We start from the raw sequence: 23,793 nt of genomic DNA, 5'->3' as shown, positions 1-23,793 counted from the left end.
CATGAAATCCTGAATTTTATACTATAAAATTAAAGAAGTAATTGAATCTGGAGGTTAGTTGATTACTCATCCTTATAAGATGAATTCTAGCAAGTTTAAATATCAAATTTCACGACCTACAATCTATTTCTTTATTCTGAGACTGACTTTTTTTTATAAAAAAATTATTAGTTTACTTCCATAGTATTTTCTTTCTTTTACAGTTACTTTTATAAGTTTATGAGAAGATTGAGCTAATAGGCCAAGAAGCTGAACTTTCTGAATCATATCAAAGAGAGTGATAGGGACATTTACACGTTGTTTAATATGGCAACTGTGGGGCAAATGTTTAGGAATGTATTTTTCTCAGCCTTAGAATAAGGCATGAATCAGAAGAGACAAATGGTAGAGAACTTGAGAACGAAAAACAGAGAAAAATGGACCTATGTTTTTGTCCTTGGAAGAGGCAACAGGATAGGCTAAGTCCCATTGGGATAGAAAGTTTGAAACCCTGCATGCCTTTACATACAGTCATCTCCATTACATCCTTGGTCTGTTCATTTCTCCTACACAGCATATGACTTTGTTTCAACATAAAATTCTCTCTTCCCACGCTTCCCCCCGTATAAATACCTCCTTTACCTTAATCCTTCCCCACCACCATTCATTCCAATTCTCTCCATTTTAGCCTTCCCTTTTCCTTCCCCACCACCCCCTAAAAGTTCAAAGCTTGAGTAATCTAATTAAACCAGATATGGCTATCAAGAAATCAAACAAACTACCTCAAACGGCAGCTATCAAACACATTCTTAAAAGGTGCTCAAGTTTTGGCAAAAAACATGGTTATGATAAGGAAGGAAGGATTCCGGATGATGTACCTAAAGGCCATTTTGTTGTCTATGTTGGAGAAAACAGAAGCAGATACATAGTTCCAATATCATGGTTGGCTCACCCTGAGTTTCAGAGCTTGCTTCAAAGAGCTGAAGAGGAGTTTGGCTTTAACCACAACATGGGCCTTACAATTCCTTGTGAAGAAGTTGTGTTTCGCTCTCTAACAGCCACGATCACATGAAGAAACGTTAATAAGGGGTTGGTTAGGGGATTGAAGAAAGATATTGAAGTTGCTTTGCTTCATTGCAGTTATATAAACATACCGCTATGCATGACATGAATGGTTTTTCTGACTATAACTTATTGAAATTATCTTCTTTTTAATTATTTATAATATTGTATATTGTGCATGTACCTAAGTTTTTCCCTCAAGTGGCACGTATTACACTTGCTCTTGAGAGTATCCTTAAAAGTAATGAAAAAATTTCATGGGAAAATCAATGTTCTTTTACTTGAATTATGTCTGTCTTTTCTTGCTCTTCCACAACCATGTACTTATGTCGTCAATAGCTTCAAGATCCTAATAAAATGAAGAGTTTAGACACTTAAAACTAGACGATATGAGCTAGAAATATACTTGTAACATATACTACGTGGGGTTGACTTTGTGGAGTTCAAGTTTCTTCAGCAAGTTGAATATCAGGTCTTGCATTGGTTAGTGGCTAGTGCATGAACTTGAAGTACTTCAGATGGAGAAATTACTTTTGGCAGCTTACTCATATCAAATCATCCAAACGTTCTTTCCCCTTTGCTTGGGATTGAATGGATAGCAGCTACTTTTATTATTGGCTTCTTAATGTGAATGATTACTAAGTAGTTCACCTGTTATAATCTACAGCTAAGTTCTAACATGATTGGATATGCTATATTTTCAACCTCATGCAGCATGTTTCTTGATCTTTTTTAGGCTGAAACAAAAAACTTTTCACCCTAGAAAAGCCTTCAAAAGGGCAAAACCGAAATCATTTAAATTCTAATTTATAAGTGCTGCACCTTTTTAGCATATTTTAGTCTTTAGAATATATGATGTACGTAGTAAGTTTTTCTATTCCAGGAAATAGTTTGAAAATCTGAGTGCATATATGATGCATGTGTTCTATTTGGATGAGAAACGCATGCAATAAGATACTTTAAAGTCTAAACTTCAACTGAAATAATGATGCTGGACCAGGAAGTTGCCATTTCGAATTCTCTGTTCATTACTCTTGATCGTAGCCAATCTAGCTTCCTATTTCTTCAAGCTATATGAATATAGAATGAGTTAATGTAATGATTGGCCTCTAATCTATAGTAAAATATTTAATGTGATACTTGAATATTAAAAATTTTTAATATGATACTTGAATTATGAATCTTTTAATTAAAATGGTTCTTACTCCTTTGGTGACTAACTTTAAATGATGACAAGTAGTGGACAAATAACCCTCTCAATATCACATTAGTTAAAATATTTATAATTTAAATATCAAATTAGATATTTTTTAAGTTCAATATCACTTTAAACATTTTACTATAGTTTAGAAATCATTCATAACATTAACTCCTATAAAAATAACGATTCAGAAATCATTGCATGGCTAAGATTTAAGTCCAAGCAATTTTATGATCTACGTTACTAGGTGACACCATACTGCAAAATTATCAGCTAAATTTAGCATGCACTCGTGCATTATTACCAGTACGTTTGCAGTAAGAAGGCTAGAAAAAACAAGAATAATGACCTCATATTCATAATATGGACTTAAAGACAAGGAGATAAAGTGAAATATGGAGCTTCCTTTAATTATTGGGAGGTTTGCAGCCTTTAAGTATTTCTGTGGACTTAAAGACAAGGGGATAAAGTGAAAGATGGAGCTTCCTTTAATTATTTGAAGGTTTGCAGCCTTTAAGTATTTCTATTATCTGTTCAATTTGGATGTCTATCTTTTGCCATGGTTTGACTTTTGATAAGCTGGAGGCCTGACACAAAAAAGCAGTTAGTATTTACAATGCTTAATCTCCTTTTCCATTAATCTTCGTACACTTGGCACATGCAGTTAGGATCCATTGTTGGCTAGGTAGGGTTCCTTGAGCTAATTTCTAATTTCTTTTGTCCCTTCCATTTAAGCAGTCCAGAATCAGCTGGATTTTATTACGTGACCCATTGGCATAAGCAAAAACCCTTTTTCTTCTTATTGACGGGCAAGCATCTGTTAGGACTACGGCATTCAGGGTGATGGTCCTGCGCATTAAACAGTTCAGATTTGTTTTGCATGTCTCTTGCATTTGTATAAGTTTCTGTCATTTGATGTCTGCTAGCCTAAATTGGTGAAAAATGGCTAGGAGCTCACTGCTATGAACAATGGTTGAGACAAGCTCACATGCCAACACACTGTAATGAGCAACTCACTATTTTTTTTCTTAAAGGGCATCATCAATTCAGATAACTGCAGTTTCTAATCAGTTTTCTCTTTTCTTGTCTTTTTACCCAAAAAATCTCAACAGCAAGGAATTTCTTTTCTTTGGGGTGCTTGGGGGATGGAATTGAAAAGATGGAAGAGATGAATTTCTTAATGAAAACGCAAATTTTTAGTGCTTGAACTGCAAATTTGGAGCTGAAAAATACAATTAATTGCCAACTCAACTGATATTGTTTCATTTAAAACTAATGTTTTTATATTGTTCTTTGATAGCCATCTTTCGATAATTGATGGCTTTTCCAGTTTTGCTCGACTGGAAAAGAGTGAAAGAGACACCAGCCTTTGGGCCCATTGTAATAGGTTGAAGATAGAATCGTTTGATCATTGATGGCTTTCTCAGTTTGGCTTGACTGGCAATGGCATGTAATACTAGCCACCTGTTATGCATTCTTAAATATATATAGAGGTCTCTTTCACCAATATTGACTACATTCTTTGAATATTAGCCTCTTTCTTTGGTTTAATTCGGTTATACAAAAAGAACACTTGCTTCTGGAAGTAGGTTTCGTAAACTGAGTTGTAGGGCAGACATGTTGGCTTACACTTATGACTATGCTTGTCATTTATTTTTTTGATCACAAAGCCATTGAAAAACCAAACTTAAATCTTCCTAACTTGCCAAATCAGCTTGTTGCCTTAAATGATAAAAAATTCATTATACCTAAAATATTATGCTTTCCTAATATACATGGAAACATCCTGCTAGAAAATAATTTTATACATAAATATTTATCATTTTTTGTTTATCCAGAATATCTTACTTTTACTATTGATAAAAAATCGATAGATGTTCAAATAAATTGAGCTTATCGAGTAAGATCCAAGGATTCTGTATTACCACAAAACTCATTTTTCAAGATTTGGATTAAATCTTTCAAAAGTTGACTTGCTACAGTGTCTTTTGTAGTAGGTCTCTGTCTTTTTTTGCTACAGTGACATTTTATCTGTCTGTTACAATGACTGCTATAATGTTTTCTGTCTGCTAGTCGTTGGCGCCGAATGGAGTTTTGTCCTTTTGTGTCGGCTATTAGTTCTGGCTTATCCTGGATTAGAATATGCACAGTTTATCCTTCTATAGCATTGTTTAAGTTATGAAATTTTTCATCCAGTGCATTAAGGGACTGGGGAGATTGAGGAGATTTGAAATGTGATTTGTTCCACATCTGCCATCCTTCTTGATACTGGTATAGTAGTTCAGTCGAATGATCAAGATCTTTCATTTTAGATAATTTATCCAAAAGCTCAATTACTTCTAGGGCATTTTCGATATCAAGATCTTCATGTGGTTACACAAATCCTTTAACAAAAATGCGTTTGCCATCTGTCCAGCAAGCTATTTTTGGATAGTCTGGTTTGGTGGCTAAATGGAAAAAGAATTTTGCTTTGTCCATAAGGTCTATTCCTGTTTGAAAGTGGTAGGAGTTTGTAGTTGTTGTACCTGTAGAAGAGGTTACTGAAACATTATCTTGGTTAGATTTAGTATTCAGCATAAAAATAAAATTTGATTCATCGTCAGAAAAACTATAATCCGTTTCTGAAAAAACTTCATAATAAATTTTTTCGTTTAATTCATCAGCAAAACAAATTTGAAGAAAAGTTTCATCAAGGTTTTTGATCATTTTCTTCGCACTTTTTCCTTTGTTAGGACAAGTATTTGCATAGTGACCTTCTTGATCACAAAGCAAAGAAATCAATATCTTGCTATTTTAGCAAATTTGTTGATAGAAGGCATTGGAAAGCTATTTTTTTAAAATTTTGAAATTTTTTAGCCTGTTTGACTAAGAATTCAGCTTAGCTGGTTATCCCTTTTCGAAAGCTAGATTTGTTTTCTGAGAGATGGGATTTTCGAACTTTGTTTAACAAATTGTAAACTTGTGGTTCAAGTCCAGGGTTGTAAAAATCTTTAATCTCTGGGTTAGAGAATTTTATTTCTTCAAGCAGTTGTTCTGTTGAAAAAACTATTTGAGAATAACTCATAGGTGTCCAGTCGTTTGGATCTTGAGCAAACTGTGAGTATACTGGTTGAATCCTTATGAAAGGAGGTCAATATAGAGGTTGTTGGTAGAGATATAATCTTTGGTTAGATTATGGTAAAAGTTAAATCCTGAGTTAGGATTTGTAGAGATCAGAGGTCGTGAAGAAAAAGGAATAGAGGAGGAAGAAGAAGAGGATTTTTTACCTGGTTTCTTCTTGAAGGTTCTCCATCCACTTGTATCATGGATAGGGTGTTTTCCTCGATCCATGTGGTCGACTCAGGAAGTTTGCAAGGAGGTTTTTGTCTCCGTTGATGAACTCTACCTGAAAATGATAAGAACAGAGAAAATTGTACCACCTAATTCGCCTGAGATTATCAGAAAGCTTTTTATTTTGGAGAAAGTTTTTGATTGCTTGGTTATCTGTTCAGATAATAAAGATCTCTGGGGCTAAAATAGATGTGAAATCGTTGTACACCATTTTTTATGGCTAATAATTCTTTTTCAAAAATAATATAATTTATTTCGTTTGGTTTAAACTTACCAGAATTGTAGCCACAAATCAATTCATCTTTTTTATGTAGATTTTTAGCTTTTAAGACACATCCCCAATGTTCATCACTGGCATCTGTCTCTAAAATAAGTAAATCACCTTGTTTAGGTAAATAGACCTTAGGTATAGTAGTTAAATCTGATTTGATCTATTTGACAATATCAGAATCGTTAGGTGTCCAAACAAAATCATTATCTTTTCGTAATTTACGCAAAAGATAGCTTTCCTTTTTGGAAAGGTTTTTGAAAAATTGCTTGCCATAATTAAGTATACCTAACAGCTGTTGTAGCTATTTGACATTATCCAATTGTTCTAGAAAATCTTTGATCTTGAAAATAATGTGATCCTGTAGGGTTAGTCCATTTGCAGAAAGATTAAAACCAAGAAATTCAATTTTAGTTTTTTCGAGTTCAACCTTTTTGGGACTCAAAATAATACCATGTAAAATAAATTCTTGAGCAATAATATTCAGATGTTTTCTGTGCTCATCTAAAGTATTAGAAAAAATTAAAATATCATCAATATATACACAGCAAAATTATTTATGTTTGCTGAAAATACTATCCATCCAATGTTGAAAGATTTGAAGGGTGTTGCATAGACCGAAAGGCATACAGTCTATTGGTAATGCCCTGCTGGTGCACTAAAAAAAGTAAGGGGTTTAGAGGTTTCGTTTAGCATGATTTGCCAAAAACTGGATTTACAATCAAATTTAAAAAAGTATTTAGCATTTTTTGCTAAATTAATTAAAACATCTTTACGAGGGATAAAATAGCCATCAAAAACAAGATTTTGGTTTAGTTTCTTGTAATTAATAACCATACGGAGTTTACCTCATTTAATCTCAGAATGGTTTCTTACCATGAATGCTGGACTGGAATGAGGGCTGGTAGTTGGTTCTATCAGACCTTTGTCAAGCAATTTTGAAATTTGAACTTCAAATTCGTCTATATCCTGTTTGGTATAGATCATGGGTTTTACTCTAATAATCTCTTGTGAAAAATGAAGAGTAAGTTCACAGTATCTAGGACTGCATTTCCAAAGCTTCAATGGGTCGTCACTGAAGTTTTCCTGTAAAATTCTATAAAGCCAATGTTTTTCATTAATAGCTTTAAGTTCAGAAATATGTGTTATTTCTAGATGAAAACCATTATCACAAACATGGTTATGCTTGGATAAAAGAGGAACATCTATCGATTTTTTATCAATAGTAAAAGTAAGATATTTTGGATAAACAGAAAATGGTAAATATTTATGTATAAAATTATTTCCTAAAAAGATGTCTCCATGCATATTAGGAAAGCATAATATTTTAGGTATAATGAATTTTTTATCATTTAAGGCAACAGGTATATTTTTTGCTTTTAGGCTAACAATGGTTTCTTTACCATCGATACCTATTTTTATTATAGGATGCTTCACAGACTGGCACTTGACAGTATGTGTGTGAATGCGTTATGCTAACAAATTGGTGTGTTAAATTTCTAGGACCAAGACCAGGATCACTAGAGTATTGCAGAAGGTAGAGGTAACCCCTTTGGTTTGTGTATTCGTGACTGACAGTTTGTATTTTAAAGCTGTAGCATAGCTATTGAAAATTAGACAAAAGATCAAAGCGAGGGCCATGAGGATTGCCCATTTACAAGTAATGAAAGGAATGTTGGTTCAAAAGATATGATGATATCCTTAGACACCAGATTGTAAAAGTGTAAGGTGATTGTTATTGACTTAAGGGATAGGTTCAAAGATAGGAAAGAATCTTTGAATGAGGCAATGAAGGTGCTCACACAATAAAATGATGTGTTGAAAGCCATGGTGACAACCTTATAGGAAAAGTAATAGAGGCTTAAGGTTGATTATGTTGCATTGCGAGCTACTATGATTACTAATGTAAAGCTAAGACCTAGGGTGGTGGTGCATAAGTTGAAGCCATTCGTGAGAAGTCACTCAGCCAAAGATGTGGACAATGGAGTAGTACTTTCAAGTGGCAAGGATAATAGATGATGCTATGATAAGCTCAGCCATTAAGCTTTTGAGCGATAATGCTCTTTTGTGGTGCCGTCGCAAAGATGATGGCATTAGGTGTGGTAAATGGGTAATCACCACATAAGACTAGTTCATAGAGGAACTTAAAACAATAGCTCATTTTGGTAAATAATCTTTATAAAGAATTAGCTCAATCACACAGGCCAATGAGCTCTTCTCAATAAATTACCATTCTAAAAGCTTAGCTTGGTAACCTTGACCAAATAGCTCATCTTAAGGCTTAGCCCAACCACCATAACCAAAGATTTTATTTTGGTAAATTGCCTATTTAAAAGCTTAGCTCGACCACCTCAGTTAAAGAGCTCATCCCAACAAATTACCTTTATAAAAGCTTAGCTAGGTCACTTTGGCTAAAAGAGCTCATTTCTATAAATTGCTTTTATAAAGGCTTAGCTCAATCACATTTATGAAAGAGCTCATCTCGATAAATTGCCTTCATAAATGTTTAATTGGACCATCTCAGCCAAAAATCTTGTCTTGTTAAATTACTACCATAAAAGCTTAGCTTGGCCATATTAACCAAAGAGCTCATCTCGATAAATTACCTTCATAAAGGCTTAACTTGACCACATAGGCTAAAAGGCTCACCTCGGTAAATTACCTTCTTAAAGGCTTAACTTGAATAGTTTAGCCAAAGAGCTTATCATTGTAAATTCTTTCATATTGGCTTAGCTCAGATAATTTGGTCAAGAAGCTCATCTAGACAATTGTCTTCATATAAAGGCCTAATTAGGTAAATTTTCTTTTAATAAAACTCTGTTTAGCAAAATTATCGTCGCAAGAGTTCAAATTCACCTCAGTAAAAATGACTTTAGTGTAAATTAGCTCGGCATATATTCACTTTGATATAGATTACCTTGGCATAGATTCACCCCGAAGTAAATCCTCTCAACACAAATGAATTTAAAATCTCATTATAAAAACTATTAAGTGTTATGTCAGTTATTAGGTAACTAATTTAAACAACCGAAAGGCCTCTAAATTGGTCTCTTATTAACCCCAGCAAAAGTTAAATAGTTGCAAACAAAGTCAAACAACTATTGAGATCTTAATAGTCATCCACATCAGATGAATCACAAAATGACATCTCATTACGTCAGAATCTCAAACCACTCGTGTCACTAAAAAGTTGGACAACAAAATCAACATTCAAAGTCTAAACTCGGATGTGTCCTTAAATTTTAACAAATCAACTAAACCTAAAATAGGTTGGACATCTTGACTCAACCCTCACTTGAATCTTCAAACTTTTTTTTATGGGAAATATTGTTAAAGGCACTTTTTGGTCATAAGGATATAATTCTCTTTTACCTTAAAAAAGTAGCTCATAATTGGTTCATGTGTATTTTGATCATTTCATCCAAGTTTACGTGTATAAATACCCCTTCACTCTCTTTAGAGGGGGCCAATTCTTCTCTTAACTCTTTCATTCTTACCTCTAAACTCTGCCTCTCAATTTTGTAATTCCTACCTTTGAACTCCTCCCCTAATTTGAATTTAACATAAATAATATTATTAAAAAATTAATTTTTATTTAATTTTAATTCAAAAATATATGAATATTATAAGTATAAAATATTTTTTAATATCTTAATGTTAATTTTAAATAAAATAAATCTAAATAATTTTTAATGAACAAGCTAAAGTAGATCTTGAACAAATGAATACCTCTAATTCAAACTGCGGGTGTTGGAACTATGATGGAGCTTCCACACCCAGGCTTATAAATCTAGGTCTGTCCAAGAAGAATTGGGCTGTAAAACGTGATTTTGGTTGGATAATGAAAACAACAAATCTTTTTCTCTTTTCCGTTTTTAGCCCAAATCCCACACAAACATAAGCCCAATTCATCCCTAAAAACCTAAAATCAGGATCACCGTATAAAATATTCTCAGACGTCCTAACCCTCAACCCCCATTTCACTACATCGGCCGCCTACAAGAGAGAGGTCTCCTCACTGTTACACACAACACTTTCGCCGAATGGGTCGTGTCATCAGAGCTCAACGTAAGGGTGCGGGCTCCGTTTTCAAAGCCCACACCCACCACCGCAAGGGTCCCGCCCGCTTCCGCAGCCTCGATTTCGGTGAACGAAATGGTTACCTCAAAGGTGTCGTCACCGAAGTCATCCATGACCCGGGCCGTGGCGCTCCCTTAGCCCGCGTCGTCTTCCGTCACCCTTTCCGTTACAAGAAGCAGAAGGAACTGTTCGTCGCTGCCGAGGGTATGTACACTGGTCAGTTCGTGTACTGTGGTAAGAAGGCTACTCTTATGGTCGGAAATGTTTTGCCTCTTAGATCTATCCCTGAAGGAGCTGTTGTTTGTAACGTCGAACATCATGTTGGTGATCGTGGGGTTTTCGCTAGGTCTTCTGGTGATTATGCTATTGTTATTAGTCACAACCCTGATAATGACACTACCAGGTCTCTGATTCTTACTCTTGTAATTTTGATTTTGATTTGGGAGCTATTTGTTTGTGATTGTTAATTACTATTTGGTTCAATTGTTGCTTTGCGCTATATGAATTTTGCTTCGATCTAGCGTTTGGTATAGATATCTGTGCTGAAATTACACCTAGACATTGAAGCAATTGGTTGATGCAAAGGAATGACTGTGCTTTAATTATTTATTGATGGGATGTTAAAAGAAATAGAATCTCAGGTTTTAGCTTGATGGGTATTGGTTGATATGACTTTCACTGGCCTTTATATGTGAAATTTTATTGTTGTCTGTTTAGTCCACTATCACTCGCGTTTACGTGTGAAATTTCATTTTATCTTACTAATGTCTACATGCTCTTACGATATGCTTTGCTTAATCTTTGAAAGTAAGTGGGTTGTGATTAATTATAGATGAATATGGTGTTGAAAGTGTGGGGTAATTAGTTGTTTCGGTAATGACATTTTGGTGTGTAATCTTACAGGATCAAGCTTCCATCTGGTGCCAAGAAGATTGTTCCAAGTGGCTGTCGGGCCATGATTGGCCAGGTTGCTGGAGGTGGTAGGACTGAGAAGCCTCTTCTTAAGGCTGGTAATGCTTACCACAAGTTTAAGGTTAAGAGAAACTGCTGGCCTAAGGTGCGTGGCGTGGCTATGAACCCAGTTGAACATCCCCACGGAGGTGGTAACCATCAACACATTGGTCATGCTAGTACTGTTAGGCGTGATGCTCCTCCTGGACAGAAGGTTGGTCTTATTGCTGCAAGGAGGACAGGTAGGCTCCGAGGACAAGCTGCTGCTACCGCTGCCAAAGCTGATAAGGCTTAGGCTTAGGATATTACTTTGTTGTTTTAGTTCTTTTGGCCTTTATATTTATATTCAAGAGTATGAAGCACATTATGCTAGAAAATTTGTTTGAATTTTCAGCTGACGGTACTGCTTGGAGTTGTTTGAGTTATGTTTATGTTTTCAATTTAGATTTTACTCGAGTGTTTTATGTCAATGTTTCTGATGCTTATTCTCTGTAGCTTTTCGTAATGATGCTTTAAATGCTGTTTTCCAAAATAGTTTATTGGAATTCAGTATTTATTTTTGCCAATAATTGGAACTCGGGCTAGGGGTTGGGGAAGTTAAAAGACTGATTTTGGTCGAGGTAAGGCTGAGATGAATGGCAATGACATTTGGAGATTAGAGAATGCTTCTTATTAGCCAACTCTTTCTTACGTTGATGGAGGTACAAATTGATTTGTTATTGCTTGGTATCTGACGCGACCGGGCATTAGGCATTGCCTGTTTCAGTCGCCGGACAATTTTTTTTTTTATGTACGAAAATGAAAAAAAATATATAAAAATGACTAGATTTAAAATTAGATAAGATGCAAAAAATGTTCTTGAATTATTTTTTTAAAAATAAATTTTTACATTTTTATAGCATTTAAAGAAATTTTTATATTTTGATTTGTTTTCAAATAAGTTATTATTTTAAAAGAAAAAATTATTTATGTTAAAAATTTATTTTATAAATTAGAAGTTTAAAATTTTTTATATGAACTAGTAATTGGGATATGGCTTCGTCGAATTTTTTGTATTGTATTGAATCAATATTTGATTGAGTGATCGAAATATTAAATAGAAAATGTTAATTGCTAAACAGAAATATTGTATAATCTTGCGCTAATCAATACTTTAAATCTAAAGATTTTGTAAAACTTATGTCTAACGTTTGTTTATTATAATTATCAGTGCATGCAGTGTAATTATTAAGATAAAAATAACATTAAATTTTATCAAAAAATTAAAAAAAACCAACAACTTCGATATCATCATTAACATCTATATAACTCTAGATAAAAAGTACTTCGAAAGTATTGATGGCTTGACAATATCTTTTATGGTTGGCTAGTTTTTGGGTTTTCTTTGTTGTTGGGTTGTTTCATTCTAAACCTTGTGAGTATGGGTTGTTAAATTTTGAGTTTAATTTTTTTATATTTGGAAGCTTCTATTATTTCTAAGAAAATTTATGGTTGTTTTGACGATTCTACTTTTTGTTGCTTGATAACAAGCGTAAACGTCAATAGTCATCCTATTTTGATAAATAATTATGCATATAATATTATCATATAATATAATAAAATATACATTCAAAATTTTTATTAACAATTTTTTATCACATTGTTCTTATAGCATATTCTAAACTATTTCTATAAGCATTTGTTAGACACATTATTTTATCACTTTATTAGATTTTGAAAAAAATAAATCCTGAACCATGTTCTATAACATAAGAAATAAATTATTCTTAAAAGGATGAAAAAATTTGTCTTTGATAATCAATTGAAAATTGATGATTACTATTTACTTTATATAATAGCACATAACACTTTTAAAGTAGTTATTTATCCTGACTATGAAAACTTCTCAATAAATAATCAGTTGTAGCTACAAATTAAGTGTTTTATTATAGTTTCTATTTAACAATTACTCTTTTTAGGAACATTGTAATTTTAAAATGCACATCTAACTTTTTCTATTTAGTTTTATAGTTACTTTCTTTTGCCAATTATTTTAACAAAGCTTTGTGCACTTAACAATACAAACTTTATATTAAATTATTCTAAATTCTATTTCAATCAAATATCAATTAAATAAAGTATTAAAATTTAATTTAACACAATGGACAAAGCGAGGGTTTAACACTAGTTATATTATAACTATCCCTAAGGATTTTTGTGCAGACACTTGTCTAAAGCATAAAATGATTGTTTTATCCTTGAATCTAAATAGGAAACAAATACAATTAAAACAATTCTAAGGCTTATGAAAACTATTTGATAAATTTAGTCTCTTAAATATCGTTAACAGCTTAAGTATCACATTAAACTTAAGCAAAATCTATACAATTAAAAAAAAAAACCAAATTATTAGAAATAAGAAAAAAAACACCAGTAAAATCAAATGTGCCCAAAATAAGAAAAAAGATCTTGATTTTTTTAACTAAAATTTCATATTTTTTTATGTTTTAACCTATCGCAAATAAGTTTTTTTAGAAATTACTTTAAATACTCGTAATTAAAAAAATTCTAATAATTTAAGAGAAAGTTAATATTATTAATTGCTAATTTTAAAAGAGTTGGGCAATAATACGACCTTATTAGAAAGCTATAATAAAAAATCATTGCAACCCAAGAAAACCATTCCCCTGTCCATGGAAAAAAAAAGTATGCCATATTATCAAATCTCTAGCTATTACTAAATACAAAGCCTAAAAAATTCCAAATGATGTGTAAATTGAGCCCTTCAATTTTGTTTACTACCAAGGGAATGAGACATGGTGGAAAAAAGAATTACCCGGTGCTTGGGAGACATAAGAAGCCAGACTTGATCCTCCATCCAACTTAATTTATGGTCTTTCAATCTTAGGATATGCAAATGAAGACGAATCTCTTCCTAAATGGCTATTTGGCAATCTAATGGACATTGTAGGCATTTTACATCACTAAAAGGCAATTGATGCTGTAAGGGAGTTGAACTTGCTGTTGTAACATAAGCAAGGGACAAAAAAATTGGAAAGCTTCCAAAAGATATAGTTGCATGAATTGGTCGATCTGATGGTAAAATGTGAACTGTATGTGATGCTTCACGGTTTTCAGCTAATCCACCAACATTTGTTTGCAATGACTAAGATGTATATGTAGCAGGTGCATTAAATTTCTCTAGTGTTTCTATTTGAAAAAGTATTAAGGTAATCAAACACTCAACTTTCGATATGATCCCAAGTTACTTAAATACAACAAACTTTTCCATTATTTACAATGCCAAACAAACATGTTCTTTTAATAAAATCAAGTTGAGTATAGAGTGAGATGTCTTTGCATGTTGCGATCTATTCTATTCTTAACTATTTACTTTGTACTTGTTAATTTATGAGAAAACAACATTTTCATGTATCAAATATTAGTCTGTTACTCATAATTAGCTCAATTAACAATGATGGACTAAGTGCACCTAATACCTAATCTATGTCTTTACTAGTTCTATGAACACAACAGCTTTCCTAAGCCATGTTCAACTTGCTAAACTCCATTATTTGGTTATGAATAACTTTTTTTTCATTAACTATATACATAAATCACATTAAAAACATGACAATAAACTTAAAATTTCAAATACACCCATAATGGTCCATAACATCACATAACAAAAATTGTTTCTCCTTTGTATCACATTCAACTTAAAATCATACGAAACTCACATTCAAAATCAAGGATTTTAAATAGTACATATCAAACCTATACACTTTTCTGGTAAAACTATGAACAACTCAGAATATCATCAAAATCCAACAATCAGTTTCTTAGCTATTTAAATTCGTATAATAAGTATCTAAAGTAAAAAATAGAGCTAATAAAAACAGCTAAAACTTATTTTCATTTAAGATTACAACATGCAAAGAGAAAATCTTCCAAAAAAAATACATTTACAATAACATGCAAACCTCCTAACCACAAAAAAACCCAAAACCCATTCAACAATAAACTCCATAAAAAAATTACAATCTGTAACAGCAAAATGAAGACAATAAAACCCAAGAAAAAACAATAACCCACATTCAATGAAACAATAAAAGAGAACAAAAATTTGTACCCAAACATAGCAGAAAAATAACTAAGGAAAAATGAAAGGAAAATTTATATGGAAAAGAAACATGTATTGGACACCACAATAGCTCCTTTTCAAACACAAATACAAACAATAGAAAGAACTTTAAAAAATAGAAAGGACTTACACCTGTCAAATACAAAAGCATAACAGGAAAAACAACTATCAAAGAAACTTCTTCATCCTCCTTGGGGTCAAACATAAAATAGTAAACAAATAAAAAGAAAACTGTCATCCAATAAAAACATACTTAGTATACAAGGAAAAAACAAGACACATGTCATATCCATACCTTTCAGGTCTTTTTTATATAGGGTTATATAGATTAAAGAATTTGATTGTATGTGTTTTTTTTTTTTTTTATGTGTTGTAATGATTGTGAAGCCTCTCAACGAATTTGGAAATAGTAAGAAAAAAATGGAGTCGCTATCAATCTTTTTTGATTAGGTACAATTAGCCACCTATTCAAATTTATCTTTTTTAATAAAAATTTTAAAATTAATTAAAATTTATTAAAAATATAATTTTAAACTCTGCGAAACAGCTTAGGTTTGGGAGTAAATTACGCGTGAAAAATGATTAACACCCTCATAACACCTGTATAAAATGGTATCAATTAATTACGTGTTATCTTTTAATCTTGACAAGAATGGTCTTAAATTCAGTGTTTAAAAGTAATTTCCTTGATTAACTTTATTTATCATAATTTTGGTTTTTTATTTATTTATTTTTATTATTATTCCATTTTATTTGAGAAAAATAAATTAGAGCCTTTTATTGAAATAATTCTTAAAATGTTCCAGTACATTTGTAACATTAAAAAAAAAAATTTTCACCTAAAGATTTCATAAATATCTCTTTTCGAAATACCTTAGAATCTTATCCTCAAAGGCTCATATTTATTTTTTGTAAAAATAAGATCATGCATACAATACGAATGACAATATATTGATGCATACATTTTATTTTTTTCTTCAAAAAAATTTATTAGTTTTTTATTTATATATTTTTGGAAGAAAAGAGAATATTTTATTATATTAAAAATTTTTTATAATTACTCCACCAATACACCAGTAGTATTTAAAAAAATCTTCTTATTTAGAAATTTTTAAAGCATTACTATTTGGAATATCTTAAAATCTCATCATTGGATAAAAATTTCCTTTCTTTATTTTTTAATATTTTTATTTTTATTCTTATTTTAGTTTATTTTTATTTTTTATAGAAGAAAAAAAATTTTATTGTATTGAAAACTTTTTAAAAATACTCTAATACATTGGTAGTATATAAAAAATAAATCTTCTCACCTAGAGATTTCGTAGGCATCGCTCTTCGAAGTACCTTAAAATTTTATCATCAGATAAAAATTTTATTTCTTTATTTTTTAATTATCTTTTTAATTATTTTTACTATTTTATTCTTTTTTAGAGAAATAAAAGAATTTAAGAATTATCAAAATTTTTTTTTATTATATTTAGTCATTATACTTTTATTCTTAAAGAAAACTTTAGTTTTAAATTTTTTTATGGAATTTAAAATTATTAAAACTTTAAACTTTATTATTTTTAAAAAAATAAAAAATTTATTCTTAAACACACATATATATATCAAATAAATAATAGTAATAAAAAAAAAAAATTAAACCATATCGGTCAATAATTTGGTCAACGGTTTAGGCTGGTTCATGCGATTTGGGTGATCTAAAAGCAGTTTAATAGCAACTTTGGCAGTTCAAGGGATTTTGGCCAGTTCAAGGATGGTTTAGTTGAATCGGTCTACGCTGAAAGAAGAAGTGGGTCACCGAGTTGAGTGTTTGAACCCCAGGTTGTGTCACAGGTTCACGCATAGATCCTAGGCTTCCCAAATAATGTCATTTTTGTTTTATTTTTTTCTATAAAAGGGCCAATTTTTTTTAACTAATTTTACCCATTTGCAAGAAAAAAAACTTCCTGCTCAAAAAAATTTTCAGAGTCTTCTACATCAATCTAAAATTCAATGCTATGTCGCCATGCTGGTCACTGTGCCTTCACTACTCGTGGTCGTTGACCACCATCATCGGTGATCGAAAAAAGCCCAAAAAACACCCAACTGATTTTCTTGACTCTCTTGTTCCCATTTTGACCTCATTTTAGCTCGAAACCACCCCAAGCTTCCTAAATCTAAGCAAAAACCTTCGACTTCACTAAATGAAAAATCTTAAAATTTTTACTTTTCTTTTTTTTTTTTTTTTAGATTTCTCTGTTGATTTTTTATGTTTTAGCTAGGTTCCTTCACTAAAGGGATTGTGTTTTTTTTGTTTGCTTGGTTTGGAGTGGTTTTAGATTTTTTTTATCCTAGCAGAAGCCTTGTTTTTGTTTATGGTAGTTTTTCTTGGTTTCTTGTTTTGTAGAGTTTTTTGTATTTTAGGTGGTTTTTTTTTGTTTTAAGGTAGAGTTTTTTTTTTTTTTTTCTTTTTTGGGTTTATAAGGCTAGTGATGGTGACTTTGGTTTAGCATAGGTGGTTGAATGGTGGCTGTATTTAGGGTTGGGTTGTGTGGTGGTCAGTGGGTGATTGTGATGGGTGAAGGTGTGTTAGGGTTTTTGTGTTTGTTAATGATGGGGTGTTGGTGTTAGATTTAGGTTTAATTTAGTGGTAGAAATTTTTGGCAGAATGTCCCTTTGTTTTTCTCCATCTTTTATCCTTGTTTGTGTGTTTAATTTATAAAGCCAGCCTCTACATTTCTAACCATGATGCATATTGCAAGAGGATGGTGGTAGTTACGACTATTGGGAAAAGTGAAGCTAGTGGCTAGTAGGGTATAGGTCTCAGATGGTAAGTGGTTCATGGTAGTTGGAAAGGTTGGTGCCATGTATAGCACCATGTTATCTTCTTGTTTTTGTTATTATTTTGATTATTATCATTTTAATACCATTTAAAAATTATCAAATAAAAATTAAACTAAAGCTAAACAAAATAGGCCCTTAAATGGGCTCCGTTTTGGGCCCTAGGCCAAGAAAATTGAAATTAGGCCTCAATCCCAAAAACTTGAGCCAATGAATTTAAAATCGAGGCCAAATTTAGAGAACCTTAACAAATTTGATGTTTACAGCTACCCATCTTTACAATAATTTGTTCGAAGTCAAAAGTTTTTTTTAGCAAATCAATAAGCTCATCTCATTAGAGATTGAACAACTTTAAAGGTCAAATCGAAATGCTTTTCTTACCAAAAGCTCGACAACTTGGAAAATTTTAAATGGCAACTCTAAACAGAGGCTCGATAACTTTTAAAATTCGAATGGCTCATCTAAGTAGAGGTTTAACAACTTTTAAAAATTAAAAATTTTATGCTTAAAAGACTTATGAATCTTGACAAAGAAAGCTATTCTAAATAGAGGCTTGACAACTTTAAAAATTCTCATCTTGAAAAAATTTCCTCTAAGTAGAGGCTTAACAACTTTTAAATACTCTTATCTTGAAAAAAGTTTCTCTAAGCAGAGGCTCAATAATTTAAAAATTCTCATCTTGAAAAAGGTTCCTATAAGCAAAGGTTCAACAATTTTTAAAAATTTTTATTTTTTTTCAAAGCTAAGATCTCATCTTTGAAAAAGTGAATTTCTCTTTTTTTGAGAATTAAAGTCTCTTCTTTGATTATTATCCTTTCCCGAAGGCCAAAACCCTGTTTTTCATTAAGGAATGAAAAATTCATGTCTTTGCTATAACTTGTGATCTTAACTGTTCATAGATGCATATACTAAATGAAATGCAAGTAATGCAATAAAAAATTTTCACTTCCAATTATGGTAAAAAGGTTCTTAAAATCTCTTACCTTTTTGCTTTGATCATCAGAATTCTCAACAATTTCCATAAGACCAACTTGTTCTTAATGTTTGATTATTGGATTTTTCTCGACAATATTTTTTTTTCTAGAAGTTTGCAACATCAATGTCTTGTCATGCTTTTTTCATCATTTTTTCTTTTTTTTTTATCAACTTTTAAAAAGTAATGCTGATATCTTTCATGTTATTGGTTTTTTCATCATTTTAATTGCAAGACAAACAAAATACAATTACACATTTCTCCTATTAATTTGTAAGATAAATGAAGATAGTGGATGGGATAGATAAATATATAGGTATTACTTTTAAAGAAAAGAAAATACATTTCATTAAACAGATAAAGTGCATGGCAACAGAAGTGTTTGGATAAGAACAAAAGCACCTAAATAATGATTACAAGATAATCATGAACAAATTATTCTCGGATTCTTTCTCTAAAACTCAACTAGGTGACTTCATTGACTTTTTAGAGTTTGTCAAACTACATTTGTCCCTGTGTTGTGAGGTCATCTCTTGATGATACTTTTCCTTTATATCCAAGCTACTTTTTTAGGTTTTCAACTTAAATGTATCATTCTTTTCTCTTATTTTGCTTTTTTTTTTCTTTTTCATCTTTTTTTAAAGAAAGTATTTTTTTATAGCATCTGAGTTTATCGGAGTGGGCAAATTATTTCCATTCATTTATGCCAAAATCAATGTCCTACTAAAAAAGGACTTCTTCACCACATATGAATTTTTTCAATTGGTGTCCTTTTTTATCGGTTATCATGTTGAGTTAGAAGGATCCTTTTTAATACTAAGTCTTTTTTTCAAAAGTGACCAGAGTGAATTTTCTTATCTTGTGCTCTCATTATCCTCTTCTGATATAGTTGATCATGCCAAAATGCTGTAAGTTTTTTCTCTTCTATGAGGTTCAATTGCTTGTAGTGATTCCAAACCCTATAATGCTTCTTCTAGCTTGACTTCCATCAGAACTCTCGATAAGGAAATTTTCACTTTAACTAGCAACACAACTTTCATTCCATAAACCAATGAAAACAAGGTGGTTTAAGTAGATATTTAAACCAATGTTCTATAAGCATGCAAGGCAAAAAATAACTTATCATATCAATCTTTATAAGTGTCAGTCATTTTTTTAAGATCCTTTTGATATTTTTATTTACGATTTCTACCGTTCCATTCATCTTCAGATGATATAATGTCGAATCGTGATAATGAATCTTGAACTGAGCGCACATTTCATATATCATTTTGTTGTTTAAGTTTTTAGTATTATAAAAAATAATCATTTTTAGAAGCCCATATCTGTATATTATCTCTTTTTTTATGACCTTACAAATCACTAATCGGGTTACGCTAGCATACAATGTAGCTTCTACCCACTTCGTGAAATAATCAATCATTACAAAAATGAATATATACCTATTTGAAGCTTTTCAAGTGATGAGATTGATGACATCCATGCCTTACATAGAGAATGGCCATAAAAGAGTCAAAACGTGCAAAGCTGACAGAGGAGCATGAATCTTATTAGTAGAGATTTGACACTTATGACATTTTCTAGCATAATCAATATAGTCACTCTCCATTGTCAACCAGTAATAGCTAACCCACATAATTTGTCTAGCCATTATATGACCATTCGCATATGCCTCACAAACCTTGTCATGCACTTATTCAAAAATCTTCTTTGCATCGGATACATTCACACATCTTAAAAGCACTTGATCTTGACATTTTTCTATAAAAGATATCTTTATCAAGGAAGAAACCTATAGCTAGTCTTTTGATAAATCTTTTATCATTTTTTGTTGCATGCTCTGGATATTGCCGACTTTTGATATATTTCAGAATATCATGATACCATGCCTTTCCATCAACTTCTTTGATACTTGAGTAATATGCTGGTATATTTTTTACATCCAATTTGATAGGTTGGATATCGGTATTTACATCTTTTTTATCATTGCAGCCAAGATAGCTAGTATATTAGCAATCTGGTTATCCTCTCTAAGTAGATGTTCAAATTGAACTTTTTCAAATTACTTAACCAACTCAAAGATATATTTATAGTACGAATCAACTTTGAATCTTTCATTTCTCATTCATCTTGTAAACGATATATAACTAGAGCTGAATCTCCAAACACATCCAACATTTTTATCTTCTTTTCAATTGCTGGTTACAAACTCATAATACAAACCTCGTATTCAGCCACATTATTTGTGCAGTTGAAATTCAATCTAGTCATAATAGGATAATAGTGTTTATCAGGAGATATTAAAATTGCACCAATATCATAATCTAAAGCATTGGTAGCTCCATCAAAATACATCCTCAAAGATTTCTTAATAGGTTGTTTCTTTTCAATGACTAGTATATCTTCATCAAAAAAATCAAACTTCATTGGTTCATAATCTTTAGCCATGAGATCGATAAAAAACTTGGCTATTGCACTTCCTTTAATAGTTGAGTTACATAAACAATATCATATTATGAAAGCATAACTTGCCACTACGCTATTCTTCTTGTCAATGAAAGCTTTTCAAAGATATACTTAATGGGATTGAACTTTGCTATAAGCCAAGTAATGTGATAAAGCATATATTGTTTGAGCCTTCAAGTCATCCAAGCCAATGCAAAATATATCTTCTTCAATGGTGAATACTTTGACTCATAATCAGTGAACTTCTTGCTTAAGTAGTAAATTGCTCATTCCTCTTTGTTAGCTTCATCTCTTTGTCCCATTACATTTCTTATTGAATTTTCATATACTGTTAAGTACAAAATTAAAGGCTTTCTTGGAATTGGCAGCATCAATTCGAGTGGATTTAACAAGTATTCTTTGACTTTATCAAAAGTTTCTTGGCATTTATCATCCTATTCTCCTGGATCATGTTTTTTAAAAAGCTTGAAAGTAGGATCACACTTGTAAATGAGTTAAGAAATGAAACGAGTAATATAGTTCAATCTCTTCAAAAAGCCTTGCATTTTTTTTGGCGTATGAAGAGGGGTTAAATTTTGAATAGCATGTATGTTATCTAAATCTACTTCGATTCTTTTTCACTAACTATAAAGCCTAACAATTTTTTTTATTTAGCATCAAATGTACACTTGACAAGATTCAACTTTAGCTGAAATTTTCTCAACCTATCGAACAATTTTTTAAAATTGACTACATGATCATTTTCTTCATAAGATTTTACAATCATATCATTCACATACACTTTTATCTCTTTATGTATCATGTCATAAAAGAAAGTCACCATTGCTCTTTAATAAGTAGCACAAGTATTTTTCAACTCAAAAGGTATGATTTTGTAGCAGAATGTCTCCTACATGGTCACAAACATTGTATTTTCCATATCATTTCGAGCTATTTTGATCTAGTTATAACTTGAAAAGCCATCCATAAAGGAAAATGTGAAATGTCAAGCGGTGTCATCCATTAAAGTATTGATATGGGGTAGGGTAGAAGAAAATTATCTTTGAGACTCATCCATTTAGATCTCAATAATCGACACACATTCTCACTTTTTTGTCTTTCTTAGAAACTGACATTATATTGGCTACCCATTTAGGATATTTAACCACCTTAAAAAATCAACATCAAATTGCTTTTTCACTTCTTTCTTAATTTTCAGTAGCATTTTTTACTTCATGCATATTAATTTTTATTATACCGACTTGCATTTCAGTTTTAAAGATAATTTGTGCTTTACAATATCAGTGTTAAATTTTGACATATCCTGGTAAGACCATGTAAACACATTTACGTATTCTTGGAGTAGTTCTTCTAGCCTTTCCCTATCATTAGTAAAAAAGATGTACTAATTTTAACTTCTCTTTTATCATTATCCCTTACATTCACTAATTTGATAATTTTTTGATGTGGCTCAATTGGCTTATTTTTATTTTCTATTAATTTTAACAAATCAAAAAGCAGCGTGTAATTGTTCGAGTTTTCTTTCTTATTAAGTTCATCAATATGAATTCGATTTTCAAAATTGAATCCAAGATTATTGTTATGATTATCTTTATATTCATTATTTGAGAACCTGTAAGTGGGTGGGATTAAGATAATATTGGTACACAACAATGGAATGGAAAAAAAATGATAAAGGGAGAATGGAAAGAGGAATAGATCGAATAAATGAAAATGAAAACAATAAAAAAATATAGATGCATCTTCTAAGTCTTTTATTAAAATGACAAATATAAAAGACGCCATAAATGACTCATAATGTTTATAAAATGAGCAATTAAGGATTTAAAATTTCACAGTACATTACTTTTCAAAAGTTTCAATGATAATAGGTAGTTTTATAACATTCGAATTATTTAGTTTGAAATCTGAAGGACAAAGGCATACTAACATATCTTCATCTTAATTTTTCTTTTCCTCTCCATCCACCATCTAAATGGCTTATTTAGGAAAATTTTTAACCAATTCTACACTTGGGCTTTAAGGGAATTTGGATAAATATATCTTTTCGAATAAAAAGAATCATAAAAGTAAGGAATGACCATCAGCTTCGACTCTATCTCATATCCCCTAAGGTTAGCCATTATCTTTTCTTTCTTCTCATTCATTGTTTTCATTTTGTCCCCTCTTATTGGTTTATACCCCAAGGAAAATCTGTCTTTCTTATCATATATTGATGGAAATTTTGTTATTTCTTGTAGATTTTTCTCAAGTCTAGCTCTAGATTATCCCATTTTAGTATGCTACTTAACAACCATTTTAGTAGCCATAGACAAGTACGATGAATATGATTTAGATCTTTCAGCTATATACATAGCATTGGCAATCTCAAAAGATTTATAAAGCATTCCAGGGCTTCATCTATTGCTTCTGTATAATGAATATTTACCAGTTGGGTTACCAATAAATCTTTTTTTTCTACTACACTTGTAAGCCCTCTATCAATAATGAATTTGACTTTCTAATGTAATGAAAATGTAACAGCACCTACCATA

The 23,793-nt window shown here is 31.3% G+C and overlaps 2 protein-coding genes across 2 annotated transcripts; both read left to right on the top strand.

Moving 5' to 3' along the window:
• The first annotated feature begins 233 nt into the window (after positions 1-233).
• LOC111292800 (SAUR-like auxin-responsive protein family) lies at positions 234-1,472 on the top strand. The gene has a single exon (XM_022885386.2). It carries the CDS (start codon positions 734-736, stop codon positions 1,049-1,051), a length of 318 nt encoding a protein of 105 aa, XP_022741121.1. The 5' UTR covers positions 234-733; the 3' UTR covers positions 1,052-1,472.
• Positions 1,473-9,810: 8,338 nt separating this feature from the next.
• Positions 9,811-11,341, top strand: LOC111292927 (large ribosomal subunit protein uL2). Its single transcript, XM_022885567.2, has 2 exons — positions 9,811-10,323; positions 10,824-11,341. Exons 1-2 carry the CDS (start codon positions 9,884-9,886, stop codon positions 11,164-11,166), a joined length of 783 nt encoding a protein of 260 aa, XP_022741302.1. The 5' UTR covers positions 9,811-9,883; the 3' UTR covers positions 11,167-11,341.
• The last annotated feature ends 12,452 nt before the right edge of the window (positions 11,342-23,793 follow it).

This window comes from Durio zibethinus, chromosome 10 (genome assembly GCF_047325235.1).
Source record: "Durio zibethinus cultivar Kanyao isolate XHJ-2024 chromosome 10, ASM4732523v1, whole genome shotgun sequence".
Lineage (NCBI taxonomy): Eukaryota > Viridiplantae > Streptophyta > Magnoliopsida > Malvales > Malvaceae > Durio > Durio zibethinus.
The sequence above is the reverse complement of the archived record's forward strand: the minus strand, read 5'-3'. Positions and strand labels throughout refer to the sequence as shown.